Below are 24,699 nucleotides of genomic sequence, written 5' to 3' on the forward strand. Positions count from 1 at the left end.
CATGCTGTTTAAAATTTGAGGCCAATTGAACGAGAATTGGCAAAGTTATTAGATTGTGAAATGATATCAAATTTTTTTGAAACACCCTTTATATAGTAACATTTGACTCAATTAGACTAGAATAATAATTCAAGAAAATAAAATGAGATCTCTACATATGAATACTTGTGGCAATGGCTTTATCAAGAGTCTCAGGAATTGTGGATATTGGTAAATTATTCCAAGTCTTTATCGTTCTCGGGTACACTGCAAAAAATGATATCTTAGCAAGTGAAAATATCTTATAGTTGAAACTATATAGCATTTCCTCTTAGAAGAATACAGGACACCAATTCTGAGATTATTAAACCTAGTCCTAGATTGCAACCAATTTATTTTAAGATGTCTTATCAAGTAAAAATACGTCCATGAAGTAAGACGATACTAGTGAAATTTAAGTAACTTTCTCCTCAAATTCGGTTGTCAGTTTTTTGCAGTGTAAAAGCGGTGTTTAAATACAGTGGTGCTTGAAAGTTTGTGAACCCTTCAGAGTTTTCTATATTTCTGCATAAATATGACCTAAAACATCAGATTTTCACACAAGTCCTAAAAGTAGATAAAGAGAACCCAGTTAAACAAATGAAACAAAAATATTATACTTGGTCATTTATTTATTGAGGAAAATGATCCAATATTACATATGTGAGTGGCAAAAGTATGTGAACCTTTGCTTTCAGTATCTGGTGTGACCCCCTTGTGCAGCAATAGCTGCAACTAAACGTTTCCGGTAACTGTTGATCAGTCCTGCACACCGGCTTGGAGGAATTTTAGCCCATTCCTCCGTACAGAACAGCTTCAACTCTGGGATGTTGGTGGGTTTCCTCACATGAACTGCTCACTTCAGGTCCTTCTACAACATTTCAATTAGATTAAGGTCAGGACTTTGACTTGGCCATTCCAAAACATTAACTTTATTCTTCTTTTACCATTCTTTGGTAGAACAACTTGTGTGCTTAGGGTCGTTGTCTTGCTGCATGACCCACCTTCTCTTGAGATTCAGTTCATGGACAGATGTCCTGATATTTTCCTTTAGAATTCGCTGGTATAATTCAGAATTCATTGTTCCATCAGTGATGGCAAGCTGTCCTGGCCCAGATGCAGCAAAACAGGCCCAAACCATGATACGACCACCACCATGTTTCACAGATGGGATAAGGTTCTTATGCAGGAATGCCATGTTTTTCCTTTCTCCAAACAGAACACTTCTCATTTAAACCAAAAAGTTCTATTTTGGTCTCATCCATCCACAAAACATTTTTCCAATAGCCTTCTGGCTTGTGCACATGATCTTTAGCAAACTGCAGACGAGTAGCAGTGTTCTTTTTGGAGAGTAGTGGCTTTCTGCTTGCAACCCTACCATTGTTGTTCAGTGTTCTCCTGATGGTAGACTCATGAACATTGGCTAAATGTTAATGTGAGAGAGGCCTTCAGTTGCTTAGAAGTTACCCTGGGGTCCTTTGTGACTTCGCCGACTATTACACGCCTTGCTCTTGGAGTGATCTTTGTTGGTTGACCACTCCTGGGGAGAGTAACAATGGTCTTGAATTTCCTCCATTTGTACACGATCTGTCTGACTGTGGATTGGTGGAGTCCAAACTCTTTAGAGATGGTTTTGTAACCTTTTCCAGCCTGATGAGCATCAACAACACTTTTTCTGAGGTCCTCAGAAATCTCCTTTGTTTGTGCCATGATACACTTGATGTGTTGTGAAGATCAGACTGTGATAGATCCCTGTTCTTTCAATAAAACAGGGTGCCCACTCACACCTGATTGTCATCCCATTGATTGAAAACACCTGACTCTAATTTCACCTTCAAATTAACTGCTAATCCTAGAGGTTCACATACTTTTGCTACTCACAGGTATGCCATATTAGATCGTTTTCCTCAATAAATAAATGACCAAGTATAATATTTTTGTCTCATTTGTTTAACTGGGTTCTCTTTTAGGACTTGTGTGGAAATCTAATGTTTTAAGTCCAATTTATGCAGAAATGTAGAAAATTCTAAAGGGTTCACAAACTTTCAAGCACCACTGTATATTGTTTGATGTATTAAGTTGGTGAAAAGGCTGACCATTAGGTAATCTGGGTGCTCTTGTCTTACGAGACGCTTCGGGTGGACGCCGAATGCCAAGATGCCCTTGATGGATCTTGTAGAACATACACAATTGGTGGACAGATCTACAATGTTCCAAAGTGTCCCAGCCCAGTGATTTAATCATGGGTGATACGTGACTAAAACGGGAACAGTCACTGTAAACAAATCTAGGTGTGCAGCATTGAGCCATTTCAATCTTATCGACATTGGTGTGTGTATGTGTAGGGATTCCATACACTACTAGTTTATTCGAGTTTAGGACGTACAAGTGTAAGATAAGCTGTGTTCTTAACCTCCGGAGTACAGCCAGATAGAATACGCCTGAGTAGACAAAGAATTGAATTCGCCTTTTTTTTTTTTTTTTTTTTTTAGATAGGTTATCAGTAATAATTATTCCCAAATAGGCTGTTGAGAGGGGGAAAACACCTTTTGAATAATTCCCTGCTAAAATAACCTTGAAATAAAGTGGTTTATTTTAGCTTTATTGTGCACAGGGTGCCCAGAATCAAGTCTTTCTTATTATTAGAGGCTGGAGCGGAGCCCAAATTTTGTATGTAATGGTGAGGCCTGTACAGATGTGTGAATTGTGCCAGTTTGGTTGATCTAAACCTGTATTAACTCTTTACCCCTTAAAGCAGTTGCTACAGCCACCCTTGTATGGAGCACTTACATGTGACATCACAGCCGATTCAGATTGTGACAGACGCCATCTTGTCGGTCAAACACCATATTTCCGCCTTCTACTTCTGGTTCTACTTCTGCTTTTACTTCTACATTTTCTTCTGGAAAACCCTACTATATACAATTCTACTACAACGGCTGCGGCTACAAGCTCTCCCTACCTGTGCATGTTTATGGTTTTTGTGTGTATTTTTGTGTGTTGTTTGTCTGTACCGGACTTCAATATCCACTACAACCGTATGGACTTACTGGACATTGGTTTCCAGCAGAAAATGACGGTTTGTAGCGATTTCCATCGCATGCACAACATTCCGGACGAGATAGCGAGACCAGCGGGGTCTCCGTGGATTGTTATCGGAAGCAAAGCGAAGGAGGCGGCGCCGGGAGCGGAAGCAAAAGTGAGGCTGCAGAGCCGGCCTGTTGACTAAGCTCAGAAAACAGCCACTCAAATCTCCACTGCTAAGCCTCTACCTCTCCAACGCCAGATCCATGGTAGTAAACAAGACGGACGATTTGGAATTACAGCTGGAATTACCTTATTCTATTCTATAATCGGCTGGTCAGTGCTATACTCAATACTTAAGTGACTTACCCGTCCAATGAGGATTCTTGTTTACAAGATGCCACATCTGAGTCGCTGACAAATCCTGAATTTCTGTAAAGATAACTGTCCAGAGATTTATAAGCACGCAGTGCTTCACCACTGAACAGCGAGGGAAAGTTAATGAGGTAATTATACACGTCTGGATATTCCGCTGGCAGTTCAAAATCCGGTCGTGAAAACTCCGTCCGGTAAGCCATAAGGGTCACTAATCTGTAGATTGTTTATTTTAGACACGTATCTAGTTATCTGTTCATTAGAAAAATGAGCCGTGTAGTCCGTCGGTTGAAATTGATCCATTCTGTACACGAGTGCAGCAGTATTCAGCGCTGTTTTTTACCGACAAGATGGCGGCTGTGTACTTTCCAGTCACGTGACTGCAAGATCTCTATATGCATATACTGTTCACCCTTAGAACATATTTACAAGAAAAAAAGTCTAAAGACAAGGTTTTAGACAAGGCTTCATACGTCGTCATTACGGGATATACACGGGGTCGTCATTAAGGGGTAAAGAGTTAAGTCCACTTGGATATATTGGTAACGAAGAAAAAAATACAGATTGAAGAAAAAAATAAAGTGAAGAACACTCCTCCTTTGAGTATTTTTTTTTTTCAGAGCCAGGGGAAACGCTGCATTTAGCAATAAAATTCGAGTTGAAAGCAGTCTAGGACTTTTTTTTTTTTTTTTTTCCCATGAGGAGTATACATGAGCCTTGTGCCTTGGTCAGTTTTGTTGGTGTGTGTGTGTGTGACCGAGAGAATATCAGAGAGTGCGTTGCTCTGTCACCTGCCACCTTGTGCTCTCGCAACAGCTTTAGCTTATTGACAGAAGAGCAGCATTCCAGGAGCCGCAAGCAGGATCTTACTGTTTATCCCCAAACAATCCGAGGGAGTGTGTGTGTGCGCGTGTGCGCGCGCGCAAGAGAGACTGGGAGAGAGAGAGAGAGAGAGAATGCTTGCAGTGTGACCTTAGCCATGTTGCCTACTCAAAAGGGCAGAATCACTCAGGATTAGAGGGACAGATGTATTTTTAGAGGGACATGACGGCATAGTCGTATCATAGTTTGGCCACATTTGATAAACCGAAGTGTTGTGTATTATTTTTTTTACATGCTATCTTTTGTGTCGGAGAATGTTTTCTCACTGAGGGCGTGCTGAAGAATTGAGCTATTGGAAGCAGAAGTCTTTTCTTTAATTACCATGTAAAGTCTGAGTAAATATACTGAAGCCAGTCCCCATGTTTGGACCCATGTGTGTACGTGCGTGTGTTTTTGTGAAACCCCGTTTCGTCAATGCCGCTGTGTTGCAGCGTTTGAGCCACAATGCAGGCCTTTGTGCAGTGTGTTTGTTTACAATGATGCCCTCCTGCTTTGCATAACTCCACAAGGGAGGGCCGGTCATGTGATGGAGAGAATGTGAGCAGAGCGAGAAGAGAAAAGAAAGCAATGCTGATAAATGGACTATCAGTGCAGTCTGTGTTTGGGCCATTTTTCTCCCCCCCCCCCCCCCCCCCCCCCCCCCCCCCAGGCTTGAAGCTGGATGATGTCATGCACTTTGGGCTTCGTGCTAAAAGGGAATGGGTGAGAAGTTATTCCAGAGCGGTGCTGGGGGTTACGCACACTTCTCGATTTTTGCTCGGGAATGGAGTCAAGTAGTTGATCAGTGGGTTGGAGGGAAGTCAAAGGGTCGTGCTTAAAGGTGGGGTCAGTGATTTCATTTCTTTTCGAACCCTTTGGAATATTTGTCGACGTTCAGCTCACAGACAAGGGACTGTCAATAAATTATGGGGAAAAACTCCCATCTCTGTGGTGTCCTTCATGGGTCTGTAAACAGGAAGTGAAGCACATGATGCCAACCATAAAGGCGTTGCTTGTCAGTTCAGAAAGCTTCCCTTCGTACGTTAGCATTCGCCTTGGTGTATAAACTGAACTTTTTTTATCCATAGACGACATCACAAATCAGCTTTACTAAATTCCACATGTAGAGCCCTAAAGAGCAAACCAGAGGTGGCGCTGTCGAGGGGAAAACTCCCCGAGACGACATGAAGATTGACGAACCGGACAAACCCGTCCTCTTCTGGGTTACACCAAATAATAGGATAATAATTTATTAGTCAGAGGGTGTGTAAATCATTATCTGTCACACTGAAGGAAAGGGTTGGGGGGGGAAATCCTTCATAGTCTACATTTATCTGCCTTTCTTTCTTCATTTTCCATTTGAACATTTCTCGCAACGACTGTACCATCATTTCCTGCTAACGAAAAGTATTTTTTTGTTCTTTCATGCTAAAATACATGAGTGACCGTGAATCCAAACCATGGCTAGCTGCATTTTTTTTTTTTCCCATTTGGCTATCTGGTTGGTTCATTTAAATCAAGGTTGCTAATGAATACAGCAACAGTAAACTAGCTAGCATTGGCAACAGTCTGGGAATGTGCAAGGGTGTGGTGAAAAGTCGCCAGACAACAGGTGTTTGATCTGTGCATTCAAATCGAGAGGGTGTAGCCCCATGTTTTAGTGGTCGTCCAGTGGTCATCCAGTATGACCACTGCATTATTTTGAATAGTCACATTCGGCATGCGAAATGGCACCTATAGATGTACGTGCTGCCTCTTAAAATATTTAAGCACTCGCCCTCGTTCACTCCCAGCGAGAAGTGCAAAGCCGTTTCTCACAAGCATACGAGAAGGAAATGTGTGAAACCTCAAGTCCAGATGTTTGCCCGAATTATTATTTGGGCGTTGCTGGACGCTGCAGAGATCGTGAGCCGTATTTACTTCCGTTTCACCTGAAGTTTTAAAACGCTGCTGTTGTACGCGTCTGCATTCGTAAAACCGAAGTGCGTAGTTCCGCCAGTGAGCGCGCTCATAGAATGTTTCTCATGTTCTGAGTGTGTGGAAAACAGATGCTCAGTATAAGAAGATGGAAGAGTGCAAGAGAGTCATCCTGATTACAGCAGAAGTCTACAGTTTCCAAGTGACCTCATTCACTGATGGGGCATTTAGCAATTCGCCCAGTTCATGATTTGATACTGGATTCTCGATTAAATCTTCCTACGATCTCATCTCATCTCATTATCTCTAGCCGCTTTATCCTTCTACAGGGTCGCAGGCAAGCTGGAGCCTATCCCAGCTGACTACGGGCGAAAGGCGGGGTACACCCTGGACAAGTCGCCAGGTCATCACAGGGCTGACACATAGACAACCATTCACACTCACATTCACACCTACGCTCAATTTAGAGTCACCAGTTAACCTAACCTGCATGTCTTTGGACTGTGGGGGAAACCGGAGGAAACCCACGCGGAGAACATGCAAACTCCACACAGAAAGGCCCTCGCCAGCCACGGGGCTCGAACCCGGACCTTCTTGCTGTGAGGCGACAGCGCTAACCACTACACCACCGTGCCGCCCACAAGATCAATGTAATTCTCTTATGTTAAACTTTGGTCAAATATCTGTCACATTTTGCATTTTGTGCAATATTTTTTATTTTTATTTTTTTTACCTTGCGCAGTACCAGAAAAATTCACTTGAAATCAAGCTCTTTGAGGCGAATTCGTCTGCCTCTGAAAAAAACTTTGAATTTGGATTTCCCGGCAAGCATTGATTTTCGTGACGTCACGTGCGAGACGCCTCCTTCTGAATCCTACGTCAGCACTGGTTTGTTTATGAGAAAATGACCTGGTGGTTTTCTGCAAATTTCTTCAACGTTATCGCGTAATTATTAAAATGGTTAACAGATGTATCGTAGGAGGGTGTAGCAACACCAGTCAGGATGGGATTAGTACTCATCATTTTCCAAAAGACCGGACAATGAGAGAGAAATGGGAGCGCTTCGTGCGAGGCACCTGGAAAAAGCCAAGGAGCAAAGCAGAGGCAAGAAAAAGACCAAGAAAATCGGCAATTCACAAGTTGACTGTTGCCAGGGTAAGAAATAAGAGCGACTATACTCTAAATTAGGTGTTCCTGTGTTTGTGTGGTACACGGATAATGTTCTTTATTGACGCACACAAAAGTAAACAACACAAAAGCTCTGGGCGATAATACACTTACTTCGCATGTATCAAGGGATATGTGCGTCAGGGCTTGAGATCTTGGGGCCTGTCAAACACATTAAATGTATATACAACCCTGCTTAGCCGATTCCATGTGTGTAGCTTATGAAATCTTTCTCCTACAGTAGCCAGTACTCTTCTAAATGAAGAAATATATAAATACATAATAGTCTCGTCTCATCTTCTTCCGCTTTATCCGGGGCCGGGGCCGGGTCGCGGAGGCAGCAGTCTAAGCATGGAAGCCCAAACTTCCCTTTCCCCAGACACCTCGGCCAGCTCCTCGGGAAGAACACCGAGGCGTTCCCAGTCCAGCCGAGAGACATAGTCCCTCCAGTGTGTCCTGGGTCTTCCAAACCACCTGGGCTTGCAAACCACCTCAGTGACTTCAGCTTGGGTAATGGACGAGTCCACCTCTGAGTCATCAGCCTCAGTCTCCTCAATGGAAGACATGACGGTGGGATTGAGGAGATCCTCAAAGTATTCCTTCCACCGCCCAACAATGTCCTCAGTTGAGGTCAACAGCTCCCCACCCGCACTGTAAACAGTGTTGGCAGAGTACTGCTCCTATACACTACTATACATAATAGTAATTAGAAAAAATATGATTTATGTAACAATAGGTAGATGAGCATTGATGCATCAATCTATGGCAGGGGTCACCAAACTTTTTTTTCTCTGGGGGCCACACTGTCATTCCTGACTGTGATGGGGGGCTGGGGTCGGGTCAGCTATATAACATAGAATTGTATGACCCAGACAAATATGACCACCAGCAGGCCTCATTGTGTAGTAGAGATTACTAGCCTGGCACAGCCATCCCCACTACTATATCCCACACTACTATATCCCACACTACTATATCCCCCACTACTATATCCCACACTACTATATCCCCACTACTATATCCCACACTACTATTCCCACACTACTATATCCCCACTACTATATCCCACACTACTATACCCACATTACTATATCCCCACTACTATATCCCCACTACTATATCCCACACTACTATACCCACACTACTATACCCACACTACTATACCCACACTACTATATCCCACACTACTATACCCACACTACTATATCCCCACTACTATATCCCACACTACTATACCCACATTACCATATCCCCACTACTATATCCCCACTACTATATCCCCACTACTATATCCCCACTACTATATCCCCACTACTATATCCCCACTACTATATCCCACACTACTATATCCCCACTACTATATCCCACACTACTATATCCCCACTACTATATCCCCACTACTATATCCCACACTACTATACCCACACTACTATATCCCCACTACTATATCCCCACTACTATATCCCCACTACTATATCCCACACTACTATATCCCCACTACTATACCCACACTACTATATCCCCACTACTATATCCCACACTACTATACCCACATTACCATATCCCCACTACTATATCCCCACTACTATATCCCACACTACTATACCCACACTACTATATCCCACACTACTATATCCCCACTACTATATCCCCACTACTAATATCCCACACTACTATATCCCCACTACTATATCCCACACTACTATACCCACACTACTATATCCCCACTACTATACCCACACTACTATATCCCCACTACTATACCCACATTACTATATCCCCACTACTATATCCCCACTACTATATCCCCACTACTATATCCCCACTACTATATCCCCACTACTATATCCCCCACTACTATATCCCCCACTACTATATCCCCCACTACTATATCCCCCACTACTATATCCCCCACTACTATATCCCACACTACTATACCCACATTACTATATCCCCACTACTATATCCCACACTACTATACCCACACTACTATATCCCCACTACTATATCCCCACTACTATATCCCACATTACCATATCCCCACTACTATATCCCCACTACTATATCCCACATTACCATATCCCCACTACTATATCCCCACTACTATATCCCCCACTACTATATCCCCCACTACTATATCCCCACTACTATATCCCACACTACTATACCCACATTACTATATCCCCACTACTATATCCCACACTACTATACCCACACTACTATATCCCCACTACTATATCCCACACTACTATATCCCCACTACTATACCCACACTACTATATCCCCACTACTATATCCCACATTACCATATCCCCACTACTATATCCCCACTACTATATCCCCACTACTATATCCCCCACTACTATATCCCCCACTACTATATCCACATTACTATATCCCCACTACTATATCCCACACTACTATATCCCCACTACTATATCCCCACTACTATATCCCACACTACTATATCCCACACTACTATATCCCCACTACTATATCCCCACTACTATATCCCACACTACTATATCCCACACTACTATATCCCACACTACTATATCCCCACTACTATATCCCACACTACTATACCCACATTACTATACCCACATTACCATATCCCCACTACTATATCCCCACTACTATATCCCACACTACTATATCCCCACTACTATATCCCCACTACTATAATCCCACACTACTATATCCCCACTACTATATCCCACACTACTATATCCCCACTACTATATCCCCACTACTATATCAACACTTGATTCCTGGCACATATTTGTTTATCTTTACTAGTGGTTTGCAAAAGTAGTAATCGAGTCTTCACACTGTTTTAATTTGAAATACCACAGATATTCCATTTATTTATTTTCTAATAAAAATAACATCAAAGCTGTCAAGGTAAGAAACATCTGTCTAGTTGAGGTGATTGACACTGGCAAAGGTGAGTGGAAAATTATAAATTGTAGGTAGGCCTGTTTTGATATTATTAATAATAATTGTGTGCAGCACTTAATAAAGGTCAAATAAATAGGCCTATAAAATAAATACATTTTAAACAGTGAAATTATAATAATATGAGCAATAGATCACAGCAGTTGTGCTGTGTCCTGCACGTCATTGCTCTCATCCGTGGCCAAAGCAAAAAACTCGAATTCTGACGCTCTCTCATTCAGCTGGTCATACACGTTGTCCCCCAAATCTTCGGTTCGCCTGGTCATAGTAGGTGCGGAGAGACTCACCGCGTTGAGCGCATCCTTCTTGTCGGGACACACCTCCTCGGCCACAGCAAGCATGCATACTTTAACAAAGTCCCCATCAGTAAACGGCTTTCCATGGGTAGCTAGTAGGTGAGCTACCTTATAGCTAGCTCGGACAGCAGCCTGGTTGATCTGGGTTTGGCAAAGGAATACATTCTGTTGTGCAGCCAGTCTGCATTTCATCCTCCGAATCCTGTCTTCTCTTGTTTGCCCTCGCAAACTAGCATACTCTTTGTGGCGGGTTTCGGAATGACGACGCAGATTATATTCTTTGAAAACCGACACACTTTCTTTACATACAAGACAAACTGCACGGTCCTTACACTGAACGAAAAAATAATCGGTGGTCCACTGTTCTTTAAAAACTCTGCACTCTCTGTCAGCTTTTCGCTGACCGCTAGCCATTTTGCTGTCCTGAACACTGACAGTTCTCTGCGCGTGCGCTGCCTGTCACTGCTTTATCACGAGCATATGACGAAAATTCGGAAAATATGAATAGTTCAGTTTATAACTAAATATCAATTTTAATTGATAAAATCAACAAAATACAAGATGCAGACGTTATTATTTGCCAAAAAGCAATTAAAAAAAAAATAGGCCATGACCACTTTTGGGGATTGCCTCATAGGGCTGGTTCAAGTGGTGAGGGGCTGGGGGGGTCGGTCAAAGGGGGGTGGCGGGCCGGAGTCGGCCTGCAGGCCGTAGTTTGATGACCCCTGATCTATGGGTTTAGAAGCTCTGGTGACAATTCCATATTTCAATGCAAAATTGCTAGCTGCTAAACTTGGTCTACACAGACTGCACTGAACCCATGCAAGCTCTCTCAGCCTGCTGGCGGATCCGCATGTGACGTCACGAATCTGGCTCCAGACTCCCTTGGGATTTTTCCAGACGAGTTTTGTTGTTTGTTTTTTCTGCTGTAGACAGATGTCCTTGTGCAAAATTACCCTTCTGGATGAGTGTATGGACATACTTTCATATAAAAAAAAACCCACTAAATTGGTCCAGGATATGCACTTTAAATGTTCTTTTGAGGACTGTCGAAGTTAACGCAAGTTCCTTTTAATGCCACTTTTTTTTGGATGCATGATTTAATGCATGGGCGGCACGGTGGTGTAGTGGTTAGCGCTGTCGCCTCACAGCAAGAAGGTCCGGGTTCGAGCCCCGTGGCCGGCAAGGGCCTTTCTGTGCGGAGTTTGCATGTTCTCCCCGTGTCTGCGTGGGTTTCCTCCGGGTGCTCCGGTTTCCCCCACAGTCCAAAGACATGCAGGTTAGGTTAACTGGTGACTCTAAATTGACCGTAGGTGTGAATGTGAGTGTGAATGGTTGTCTGTGTCTATGTGTCAGCCCTGTGATGACCTGGCGACTTGTCCAGGGTGTACCCCGCCTTTCGCCCGTAGTCAGCTGGGATAGGCTCCAGCTTGCCTGCGACCCTGTAGAACAGGATAAGTGGCTACAGATAATGAGATGAGATTTAATGCATGCGTTTTCTGTTCCCCCTCCCCCATAGTTTCGGAAATCAGGAAGTGACATAGCACGAGTGAGCGATGAAGCGAGTAGCTGGTCAGTGTAAGTCTCGATCAAGTGCACTTGTGTATAGAATGAACTTGTATTGTTGCAGTCTAATTATTTACATATAAATGTGTATTTTTATATGCTTTTGATGGTCCAGAGGGGGGAAAAGATGATGTGTTAAGGTGTGTGTGTGTCTCTAAGCGCGCAGGCAACACACTGGAGCGAGTTTGTTTTATTCTGAGAAATGTGTAAGTGATGTGAAAGTGTTTATAAATGCAGTTTTTGCTCCTGAATGTACCGTATATTCACCACTAAGTTTTTGCATTTTACTGGAAAGCATCTTTATGAGCTGTGTGCCTTAACAAATGTATTTATTTGGGTTTTGTATTTTTAATTTTCTTTATTTAAAGATGGACACTACTGTTGTCCAGAGTCCACGTCACCGAGTGTGTTTTTAGTTTAGTTTATTGCATAGTTTGAGGCTGGAAGTGAAGTACAGAACTAGAGGAAAATACTACATTGTTTTGTTCACACTGAATTGTGCTAAACCCTCAAAATTATAAAGTTAACACTGCTTTATTATTTTTTTTAATGCAGTGGGGGAATAAAATGCCCACAAAAATAATTTTTGCTGTGTCCAGCCTTATCCTTCCTGACCTGGCCACGTACATTTACATAAAGCATGCATATTTGTCCACGCCCACTCCACAAAAACTTAAAAAGTATCCCTTTTAAGGTACATTTCGAACAGATAAAAACTGGGCGATTTAATTTGCAATTAATCGTGAGTTAACTATGGGCAATAATGCGATTTTTAAATATTTTAATCCATTAACAGCCCTAATTCCTTTTTTTTTTTTAAATTTAAAGCAACCCTCCTGTTTCATTTTCTTAACCAACAATAATTTTATTACCCACCTTTGTAAAAGTTGCAGTGAAATATAATGGCCTATTCACTAAAATATTCCTTTTATTAAAAATGTAAAAGTTAATCATAAATGGGGCCTTTTCTTCATCAACATTTATGAGCAATTTGTACTACTTCCATTTGCTTCGCTTTTCTTTAGTTTTCAGCAGTCTGCGAAAAGAGAGCTCAGATTTCTTGTCAATCACAGCCGCCTTTCCCCATTTTAGTTCTGTTTTTTCATGGCATTAGAGCTGTGTTACTTCTGCCTACGGTGAAGTCACGTGCATGCCCACTATTGTATCACGTACCCTCTGCTGTCTAAGCAACACAATTACAGCGGGGGGAACTAAGACTGTGCAGCATGAAAATAGTCACGATTCATTGTTTTATTTCATCAGTTCAGATTGTCAAATTTGTATTGTGATTCATCATACAATAAATCATTGCATGCCTATTCGCTGAAGCGAGAGGGAGACCGTTCTGGCGAAGTGCAGTGTCTTAGGGTATCCATGTAGCATTATGTGTAACAGCAGACGGTGAGTTACAGAAGTGAATCGAGCACTTCGGAGAAGAAGTGTTTAAGGATCACGTATCACATCCTGGAGTTTGAGCAACGTGATGGTGATAAACTGCTGGTTAAACCTTTCTTTACAACTCTGAATTTCTCAGGCCATTAAATAAAGGGTTATAAAACACTAAATCGGTGGCTTCAGGCCGTGAACGTGTATCCGATTCTGAAACCCACCAGGCACTTGTATAGTATATGTACCAAAGGTGTGTATGTTGTAAAAATTTCCACAATTTAATTTTTTTCTTTTTTTTAAATTGTTTGGGGGAAATTTTCTATTTATTTATGTATTTATTGAAAGCAGACATCCTGTTTAGAATGGAAAAGAACTGGGTGAACACCGAGTGGGTGGGTAGGAATGCATCTTGATTTATTTTTTTTCCCTTGAACATAAGTGTGTTGTAACGTGTATAAATACAGTGAGCGTTTGCATGAATGACTTATTTGCGTCATCATGCGCGCTCGCTCGCGCTCTCTCTCTCTCTCTGTCTCCCCTCCTCTCCCACCCCATTGCGCTGCAGTCAGGGATGACGCATCAGTGTGGCGAATACAGGATATGTGCTTTTGCTTCAGACCCATAGATGGATCAAGAGAGTGGAAAGAATAGCGATGGAGCAGGAGCGCGTTCTGTTTCTGTTTTGAAGCGCTGGAGAGAAGCCAGTGAGCGTTCGCAGCGTGCTGATGACATCACCCTCTTCTCCTCCCCTCCCCTCCCGCCCTGTCCGTGAGCCATTGAAACGAGGGCTTTTTATTTATTTATTTTTTTTATTACAAGCCCCCAAGAGGGAGTGCTAGCCAGCAGTAGGATAGGGAGGGGCAGGCTTGGAGCGAATGGAGAGGGAGAGCAGTGTGTGTTTGCTGAGCAGCAGAGGTCTGCGCACACAGGAAAAGAAAGACGAGGGGAATATCGCTGCTGCTGCTTCACTGCTTAGCGTGACACAATTCCTCTCTGGCACTGAAACGCACGTGACAAACTTTGCTCTGGATTTATAATTCTGTGGCTTTTCTTTTCTCTGATCACTTGCGGTTCCTTCACCAGGGTGTTGGGTTTTTTTGTTTGTTTGTTTGTTTGTTTGTTCCCCCCCCCTCACTCCAGTCTTCACTCTTCAACTTCATTCTTGGCTGTGCAGCCGTGTGTGTGAGCGAGTTGTGAGCAGCATGACTCCGAGTAGCGTACAAAATGAGCAGCCGACACACACACCTTGCTGCAGAAGTGTGCGCACGTTTGACGTACTACTGGTGTGACGGAAGGAGGCACAGACCAGCAGGAGGAGAATCGTGCGCGTTTTGTTTTTACCCGACACCTCTGAGGTTGCGTCATGTTGAGTCTGCAGGATTCTGTGTTCTTTGAGATCAGCATCAAATCCCTTCTCAAGTCATGGAGCGGGAACTGTGAGTATCAGGAAGAAAAGTGCATGAACGAATACACATGCGCACAGGGCTCCAGAAGTTCTGGATGCATGAGAACTTGGTGTGTAGTAACTAAGTTGGACATGCGTGTTCCTTTATACGGTACACGGTTTGCGTTTGCTGGAAAACGCGCACCGTTTTCCAACATATCTAGAATTCTTATCTCGTCACTCTGCTTTCTAGCACTTTGATATTTGGTACACAGTGTACAGCCTTACTACACACACTCACTGCACATGTTGGTCCATGACTCAGTGTATAGTAATGGAAATAACACTATCTTTGCATCATATGCACGCAACCCAGACACGTACATCAACACCACTTGCTTTGACGTGACGAAATAATTTTTCTCGGTCACTTCTAAAGCATAAATTTGAGCTTTTGGCAACTATTTGTAGAATATTTAGGGGTGGGCCTGCCACATTTGAGTTGGGGGTTGTGTGTGTGTGTGTGGAATTTTTTTTTTTTATCTTATTTTTATTTTTTAAGGCACAGCTCACTTCAGACTGAGGTTTGTTCTTCCTACTGAGTCACAGACATGACTCAGAAGGAAGTGCATGGGAGTGTATTCATTCCGGTAAAAATCCATCACGTCCAGACGTCATTGTAGAAATCACGATGATTTGGATTAAAACGTGTTGAGTGGGGGAAAATGTGAACGTGTGCAGGGAAAAAAGAAACACGCTGGAGTCATAAACCCAGGCTGTAGCGAGACGCTGCTGGGAGACGTGTGTGTGTAGTCAAACAATGAAAGGAAACATTAGAAATCCCAGTAGATCTTTCAGAAATGCACTCTCGCACACATCCATTGCTGCAGTGCTAAAATGTGGCAGATTTATATGGGCTAGGGGTCAGAAGACTGCACTAAATATTGTTCGCCTGTTTGTGTCAGTTTTAATGTAGCTGTAAGGAATAAAAAACAATGGGGTGAAACAGTAAATGACAGCATGGTATGATGTGGTGCGTAAAGCAGTGGGTTGTGTACGTACGCGATGAACTGCGATTTCAGCAGCAACAAACAAGCAACTTGAACTCAACTTTTCTGAAATCGAAACGCAACGCGGCAGAGAGGAAAATCCACATGATTAGCCCGAATAGTTTTATGGTATCATGGTTGCATTTTAACCAGTCTTTTTTACAGTGTCTTGCAAACGTATTCATCCCGCTTGGTGTTTTGTCCTCTTTTGTCACATTACGAGCTGGAATTAAAATAGATTTTGGGAGACTAGCACCATTTGATTTACATAACATGCCTACCACTTTAAAGGTGCAATTTAAAAAAAAAATTGTAACGCAAACAATAATGAAGATGTGGGGGGAAGAAAAACAGGAAAAAACAAATCTGGAGTGCGCATAGGTATTCACCCCCTTTCATATGAAACCCCTAAATAAGAGCTGGTCCAACCAATTCACTTCATAAGTCGCATAAGATTCGCCTGTGTGCAATTAAAGTGTCACATGATGTCTGTACGGTATAAATCAGCCTGTTCTGGAAGGACCCTGACTCTGCAACACTACTAAGCAAGCAACATGAAAACCAAGGAGCCTCCAAACAGGTCAGAGACAAAGTTGTGAAGTATGGCTCGGGGTTGGGTTATAAATAAAAACGTATCCCAAACTTTGAATATCCCAGGGAGCATCATTATAGCAAAATAGAAAGAATATGTCACCACTACAAACCTGACAAGAGAAGGCCGCCCACCAAAACTCTCAGACTGGACAAGGAGGGCATTAATCAGAGACGCAACAAAGACAACACTAAAGGGGCTGCAAAGATCCACAGCGGAGATGGGAGTATCTGTCCATAGGACCACTTTAAGCCATACACGCCACAGAGTGGGGCTTTATGGAAGAGTCATTGCCATTGCTTAAAGAAAATAATAAGAAAACATGTTTGGAGTTTGCCCAACAGCATGTGGCAGACTCCCCAAACCCATGGAAGATTCTCTGGTCAGATGAGACTAAAATTCAACTTTTTGGCCATCATGAGAAAAGCCATGTGTGGTGCAAACCCCAACACTTCCCATCACCCTGAGAACACCATTCCTACAGTGAAGCATGGTGGTGGCAGCATCATGCTGCGGGGATGTTTTTCATCTTCAGGGACAGGAAAGCTGGTCAGGACTGAAGGAAAGATGGATGGCACTAAATGCAGGGCAATTCTGGAGGAAAACCTGTTTGAGTCAGCCAGAGGTTTGAGATTGTCCTGCTGGAATGTGAACCTTCATCCCAATGAACTTAAACATACTGCTAAAGCTACACTGGAGTGGTTTAAAGGGAAACATTTAAATGTCTTGGAATGGCCTAGTCAAACCCAATTGAGAATCTGTGGCATAACTTGATTGCTGTGCACCAACACAACCCATCTAACTTGAACGAGTTGGAGCAGTTTTGCCTTGAGGAATGGGCAAAAATCCCAGTGGCTAGACATGCTAAGCTAATCGAGACCTACCCCAAGGGACTTGCGACTGTAATTGCAGAAAAGGGTGGCTTTACAAAGTATTGACTTAGGGGGTGAATACCTACGGTATGCACACTCCAGATTTCTGTTTTTGCAATGCTTTAAATTCAAGCTCTTAACATAAAGTCTCATTAGCACCTAATGATCTCTCCAGTGTACTTGCATAAAATAAAAAACCCCAAACAAATCATCGGGTTTTAAAGACGGTGGAATAGGGAATGGTTTGGGATTTTTCAGACGCTCTTCACAGTAATGGACAAATTAAATGCAAGCATTTTTCCACCGGATTTTCCCACTCATGGCTGCTTCCCACCCACCAGACAGGTCTTCCCATCCCACGACAGCAACCAACCAGGAAGGATGAAGGCTATCATGTGCATCTGAGGCACCAGGCGACTGCATCTTTTCAAACTGCTGCTCATAGAACCTCAAGAATTATTCGCCCAACTCCATATGCATGAACTTGCAGATGCCCATGATCGGCTTATATTGCTGTAATTGATAGAGAGTGAGCGCCCAAGCCTAGCTTTCTTGTTTTCTTAGGAACAGATGGCTGTGGGGTTCGAACTCATGCTCTCCGGATCACGGGGCAAATGCTTTTCTGTTTCACCAGTCTGGATTTTGCATAAGTATTTAAGGCATATGTAATTGATTCTAAAGCATGTAGGGTTTATTCTTATATGAACCTCATGTTTGACCCTGAACAAAAAAACCCTCAGCACTTCCAAATTAGTGAATATTTACTTTTTTTTTCGTTTCCGTTTCCGGTAGAGAGTACGTTGTGCACATTTCTGGCTGCTGCTTCTCACCAGAGCTTTATTTTATCTTCTCTCCTTTTTTTTTTTTTCTTTTTTCTTTTTTCTGTGTTTTTGTAGTTTGAGTGTTTCATCCGCCAGTTGTGGTGTAGCTCTGGACCCAGTTTTGGGCGTTGGTTCCCTCCAGGCCTTGGTTCGCCGTGGGTGATGCCTGTGCTCCCAGCTATAGACTGCAGTGAGCTCGTTGCTCATTTTAACATCATGGTTGTCCAGCGCTCTGTGCTTTAGTGCTTGGCGTGATGTTCCGAGCGATGTTGCTCGGTGGCGTTGCAGCGGCTGTGCAGGCGGTTTGGGACATACCAGCGCTTTGCGTGGCGGTGCTTCTGTGCTCGCTTTGTTGATCCATGGCGTGGTGTTCCGAGCGATGTTGCTGGCGGCGTCACGGCGGCTGTGCTGGAGCTGTGGGACTTGTTTTCGTGCGCCTTTTGGTGGAACTGTGGCTGCTACAGCACTGGAATGACATCCTGACTTCTATTTGGTGGATTTTTTTTTTTTTCTGCCTATAATTGTAAAGCGACCTTGGGTTTTGAGAAAGGCACTATATAAATTGAACTACTTTTATTATTATTATTATTATTATTATTATTATTTTAGCTCACTAAAATGTACTTGATGTTATGTAGTTTCACATATGTAATTTAAGTTTATATGCAGTATCTAACTGTATGCAAGTTAAATATAATTGTGTGAGCTCTCTCATATCTCACATATCCCACTGCACAAACTGTTTTTCATCAACACGTTCCAGTTTCCTTGTGCTTGTTAGCGCTGCGTCAGAGCAGTGTCAGGTTTGCAGTCAAATTAAAGAATGGTATTGAATTGGAAAAGCAGTTTTGACTGTCTGAGCTCACCATTGGTGTGCAGGACAACAGGGGCTGTGAAAATGGCCAGATTTGTAACCTCTGTGGAGTAAAGTGCCTCTTTCATATTACTAAGATGGAACGCGTTTTTAGGGTGCCAAGCACACGTTGTTCTTTTTCTGGTTCTTCTTATTTGTCTTCACTAAAACTGATCATGCAGACCAACCCATAGGTGCTGCAGACATGAAACATGGTCAGTAGGTATTGCTCCCTCCGGCTGTGCGAGATGAGAGATGAGTCAGATTGGCCTATTGGTGGCGCTGTAGCGAGGTGTTTAAGGTCTTGGCTCATATCTAAGAAACTGCAATTCCTACAGTGAAAACTCTTTTTGCCACTTTATTACTTGGGTTCTCTTAATCAAACAAGCCTCAAGATTCATTTTGCTCCACCCACTGAGATGTTTAGCTAATTTGCATAATGTGCAAAACCTACTTCAGAGCTAGCCTGGACCCGCCCATCCTAAGCGTGACGCAACACGAGGGCCTGTTGCGAGCTTAGTCTGGCCAGGCAAGCTGTCTACAGCTCTTCCAAGCTCCCGAAAAATCGGGAGCCAATCAACTTTGAGCATCTCCAACGGCCCTGGGTAGAGGCGTGTTCAAGGCACTGACGTAGTAGAACTGCGACCGGAAGCCATAGATTGTTTACAGAATCTATGCCGGAAGCGCTTCAGTCACTAGAAACATTACGAACATGGAGCAAGTTCTCATTGAAAACGGAGCAAAGAGCAGCCCTGGAGGTATTTATTGAAAGGAAGGCCGTTTTCGCCTTGCTCCCGACCGGCTTCGGTAAGAGTTTAATCTACCAGTTAGCCCCGTCGCGTCGCATACGTCAGAGGAAAGAGTGATGTGATTGGTTTAAGCTTCGTCACAGCCTTTTCTGGCTTCGACCAGTAGCAAACTGAGGCATTTCAGGGAGGCGGGTCAACCATGCACTTTGGGAAACGGTTGGGCTTAATATCTTTGCCAGACCAAATGCTCGCAGAGCTTTGAAGTCGCGTTAGCCAGACTACTTCGGAGCGCTTCTCTTCACAAACGTGGTGTCAAAAAGTCAGATCACCAATAATTATCACCGTTTTGAGATTTGTAAACCGTGTGGTGATCACATGCCCATCCGTTCTAGTTTTAATTGTTTTCAGATAATCATACGAGCGAAGCACAAGGTGACTTGACCAAAAGCTGTTGACACAGGATTGTGTTATGGAACCAGTGACATTCAGGGATGAAAAACCGGAAAGTACTGCTTCATTGTGCAGCCAATTAGAGTAGACGCACAGCACTATGACTACTCGCATTGTGTTTTTGAGGTGCGCACATCAGCCTGTCTCTAAACATCTGGAATCTACAGTTACCCACAAACCCTTTCTCTCCTCCTACTCAGAAGTAGGGCTCATTCCGGTCATATCAGATACTCGACAAGCCATTTTTTGCCGCAAAGCCATAGACATATAAACATAGACGCCGCCTTCCGCGTAGAATCATACGTCATCCTCGCCGCCATATTGGATGTGGCAAAGTGGAGAATAAAGATGCCTCATTCATGTGCTGCGTTTAACTGTACCAACAGGTTTACCGTCCAAACGAGATCACATGGGATTACCTTTCACAGGTGAGACTGGAAAAATACTTTTCATTGTATTTGGTCATATAATGTAATTTTATGAACAGATTTTCCTGACTGGGCGGCACGGTGGTGTAGTGGTTAGCGCTGTCGCTTCACAGCAAGAAGGTCCGGGTTCGAGCCCCGTGGCCGGCGAGGGCCTTTCTGTGTGGAGTTTGCATGTTCTCCCCGTGTCCGCGTGGGTTTCCTCCGGGTGCTCCGGTTTCCCCCACAGTCCAAAGACATGCAGGTTAGGTTAACTGGTGACTCTAAATTGACCGTAGGTGTGAATGTGAGTGTGAATGGTTGTCTGTGTCTATGTGTCAGCCCTGTGATGACCTGGCGACTTGTCCAGGGTGTACCCCGCCTTTCACCCGTAGTCAGCTGGGATAGGCTCCAGCTTGCCTGCGACCCTGTAGAAGGATAAAGCGGCTAGAGATAATAGGGGTGTTCACACGGCAACTTTTACTCCGGTGTAGCACCGGGGCTGCCCCGGTAGAGCGTTCACACGGTACAAAGTTATACCGGTGTAGCCCCTGAAAGCTGCTTAAACCGGTGCAAATCTAACCCTGCTCGGGAGGTGGTTTAAGAAATTTACTCCGGAGTAAATGCTAGTTTGCGGGGCAGCACCGATATAAAATGGGACGTCTGAACGCTACAGGGGTAGACTCGCTACGCGTGAGGAGAGTTGATTACATACGGGCATTGCATAACTTGCATCCTGGTATTTTGCGCTTCCAAAATGGCGAATATCAACAACAACAGAACTGCGTGTCTTCCAGTGTTGCCATATTTGGCAGTTTTAAGTGCATTTTGACGGATTTGAACATATTTTGGGATGGAAAACGTCAGCAATATCTGGCAACACTGGTGTCTTCATCCACGTTGTTTTCCCGGCGCTTGGTGATGCCATGACAACCGGGAAAAAGAAGTACAGTTTCACGCATGCGCATATTTCATTTCCGCATTATTACTATCGGAAATGATAGTAATAATGATAGGAAATGATAGTAATAAAAGGAAATATCAAAACTTTATTACTATCAAAGGAAATGATAGTAATAGTTTTTGCTACTATAACACGGTCGCAGAAACTGCCGTGTGACCGCAAGTGGGGCTGCACCGGTGCTTACACGCTTCTCTCTAGTAAGCAGGGTTGTGACGTGTGAACGCTGTGCAAAATTTACACCGGTGTAAGATATATCGCAACAAAATACATCGGTGCAGCATCGATGCAAATATGTGCCGTGTGAACACCCTCAAAGAGATGAGATTTTTCTGACTTTGTGGCTAATATGAAGTCTCGCGCATAATAGCCGCTCGGTGAAACCTGTCTCTAAACAACGAATATAATTTATTTCATAGCCCACCCAACCAATTTCACCACCAGCTGTCAGATGGTGATGGCACACTCAAAAATAGAAGAGATTGGAAGCATGTCAGACTGTGGAGCAATCCCATTGTAATATGGTTTAATTGAATTTTTTTCCATATAGCACTGTATATTGCAAAAATTGTTTTTGGAGACATTTTACAGCCTATCTGCACGGCATTTAATGAAAGTGATGCGGAGACGGCAACGGCTTCAGCAGCGTAAGCACAGCACATTATTCTACACGATCCCCGCTGAGCTCCAAAACATGCCTTGATGTGTAGATATCGTTAGTAGCCTACGATAGTAGCAGCGGAATAAAAAAAAAAAAAAAAAAGAAGTTTCCGATAGCTTGATTCCGGTATAGGCCTGCTGCATGTTGAGGAAATTTAGGTCACACCTCCCACGGAATATTGACGGGTATTTCGCACACTATTTATAACCATCACATTAAAAGTTATACATGTTGTTTTGATGCCTGTTTGTTTCCCAAATGTATACGTGTGTCTTAATGGGTGAATAAAAGGCATCGAGTTAAATATTATTGTAGAAAGGGGCTTTATGAAGTTCAGTCCATTTACTTGCATTGGTTTACGGGGAAGATTTGCCACATCAAATATGGCGGACACTCTGACGTATCCCAGCAACGGGCCACCCAGCTCAATGCGGCGTCTGTTTATATGTCTATGCGCAAAGCAACCTGGAAAATCATGCGTGTTCGCTGTGCTTTACAGCAGAGAACATCTGAGCAGATTTATGAAACTGAAAGTGTTTGTAGCTTCACTAATTCCAGCTGTAGTTTTCTATCAAATGCTGTCGCCTTTTTTTTTTTTTTTTTAAACTACTTTAGGATGATGGAGGCTTTGCATGATTGGCTGCACCGTTGCACCAACTTTAGGCCAGCAAGCTGACATGCATTTTAAAAAAAGCTGTACTTTTCAGTCCTTTGGTCCCTGTTCAAACATGGCATATCGACATCTGTCGCAAGTGATCTGATCCGCCAGAACACACAGCGATTTACACCTGGTGCTTTTAGGCACCGAAGATTGGATTTCGCACATCATTTCCACTGGAGGAAGGGTGTTTTTATTATGTCAGTCTGCCGTTGCATTTGTTTTCAAGGTGAAATCCGACCTCATACCTGTACAGGCTGTTGAAATGTTTTGCTCATGTGGTCTACTCACGAAACTTAGAAACAAACGGGACATGAGACGACTAAAGAAGCTACGAAATGCTGACAATGCAACTGTTCAGTGCTGTAAGCTCCAATGTGATGATAATGATGGGAGGGAACAAATAACCATCGACTGAAGCTCCAGTGCACCAGTCCCATGTTTTAGTTCCCTGGAGAGCTAGTTTAATCACTGCCAAAATGTAGAAGATGGGTTAACGGAATCTAGTTGCAGCTAGTTAAGTGCATGAATACAGGTGAAGGATGTGTATCGCACAGTAACGATACTGAAAGAGAAAATGAAGTATTACTCGAGTACTTTCCAATAGGCATGTGACGATAAACTGCAGTACAAATTTATCACAATTCAAACTGATGAAATAAAAAATGAATCGTGATTATCATCAGGCGACGTAATCTTAGTTTTCCCAAGCTGTAATTGCATTTTTTTACACAGCAGAGGGAGGAATAACGTACAATCGTGGGAATGACCTCACCGTAGGCGGAAGTAACACAGCTCTAATGCTGTGAAAACTCAAAAAAAAAAAAAAAAAAAAAAAAAGAGCTGTTGCGTGATTGACTGACTGTACAAACAGATTTAACAGGAAATCAATCAGAGCTCTCTCTTTATAGACGGTTGAAAGTTAAGTAAAGCAAAACAATTGGAGGTAGTACAAATGTTCATCAAAGTTTTATTAAGAAAAGGCCTATTTATGAGCTTTAAAAAAAAAAAAGCTTAATAAAAGGAGTATTTTACTTAATAGGCTATTATTTTACTCCAAACCTTTACAGATGTGGGTAAATAATTGTTTGTTATGAAGAAAATGAAACAAAAGAAACGGATTTCTTAAGATTATGCAGCCTGATGGTAGTCACGTTTTTTTTTTTTTTTTTTTCTTCCCTTTTCCCATTGATTCAAATCATAAATCAGGTTAAGAAAAACAAAAGTCACAAATTTGTATCGCAGTTTATCGTTACACGATATATCGTAACATGCCGAACATACAGTAAGTGCATCAAGTTGATAGCTTGCCTGTAACTTCATCTTATCTGGAGCTTTTATTATTTTGAAGTTGTGTGCGTGTGTGGTGTGTGTGTGTGAGAGCTGTACATAAGTTAACAGCTGAGCAAAATGAGTGCGTTTTAATAAAGTACTCGTGTCCCTTTCATTCAGAGAACGAAGGTGTACATGAGTTTTGGAGTCCGTCTTTAAATAGCTGAATGTAACCGGAGATGATAATGGCACTGATGTGGCTCGTGCGAGTGTGCTGTAGGATGCCTTAGTCATTCTAGATGTCTGTGCAGGACTGTGTTTTAATCCCACTGCTGCAGACACTCTTGACCAGTACTCCTTTTTTTTTTTTTTTTTTTTCCTTCAGACCTTCACAAGGCAGCA

At 42.9% G+C, this 24,699-nt stretch overlaps 1 protein-coding gene across 11 annotated transcripts in view; it reads left to right on the forward strand.

The window, feature by feature from the left end:
• fryl (furry homolog, like) overlaps window positions 1-24,699 on the forward strand; it is a 230,625-nt gene that overhangs the window by 97,411 nt on the left and 108,515 nt on the right. For 2 of the 11 annotated variants that reach the window (XM_060917411.1, XM_060917414.1), the window contains exon 1: window positions 14,433-15,007. The exons of 8 other annotated variants lie outside the window; for them this stretch is intronic. In XM_060917411.1, coding sequence (XP_060773394.1) covers window positions 14,935-15,007 — 73 coding nt within the window. In that variant the 5' untranslated portion in view covers window positions 14,433-14,934. Of the gene's footprint in view, window positions 1-14,431; window positions 15,008-24,699 lie in introns of those variants that run through there. One more of the 11 variants, XM_060917409.1, reaches the window with a different exon arrangement.

The sequence above is a fragment of the Neoarius graeffei genome, chromosome 3, assembly GCF_027579695.1.
Source record: "Neoarius graeffei isolate fNeoGra1 chromosome 3, fNeoGra1.pri, whole genome shotgun sequence".
Taxonomy (NCBI): domain Eukaryota; kingdom Metazoa; phylum Chordata; class Actinopteri; order Siluriformes; family Ariidae; genus Neoarius; species Neoarius graeffei.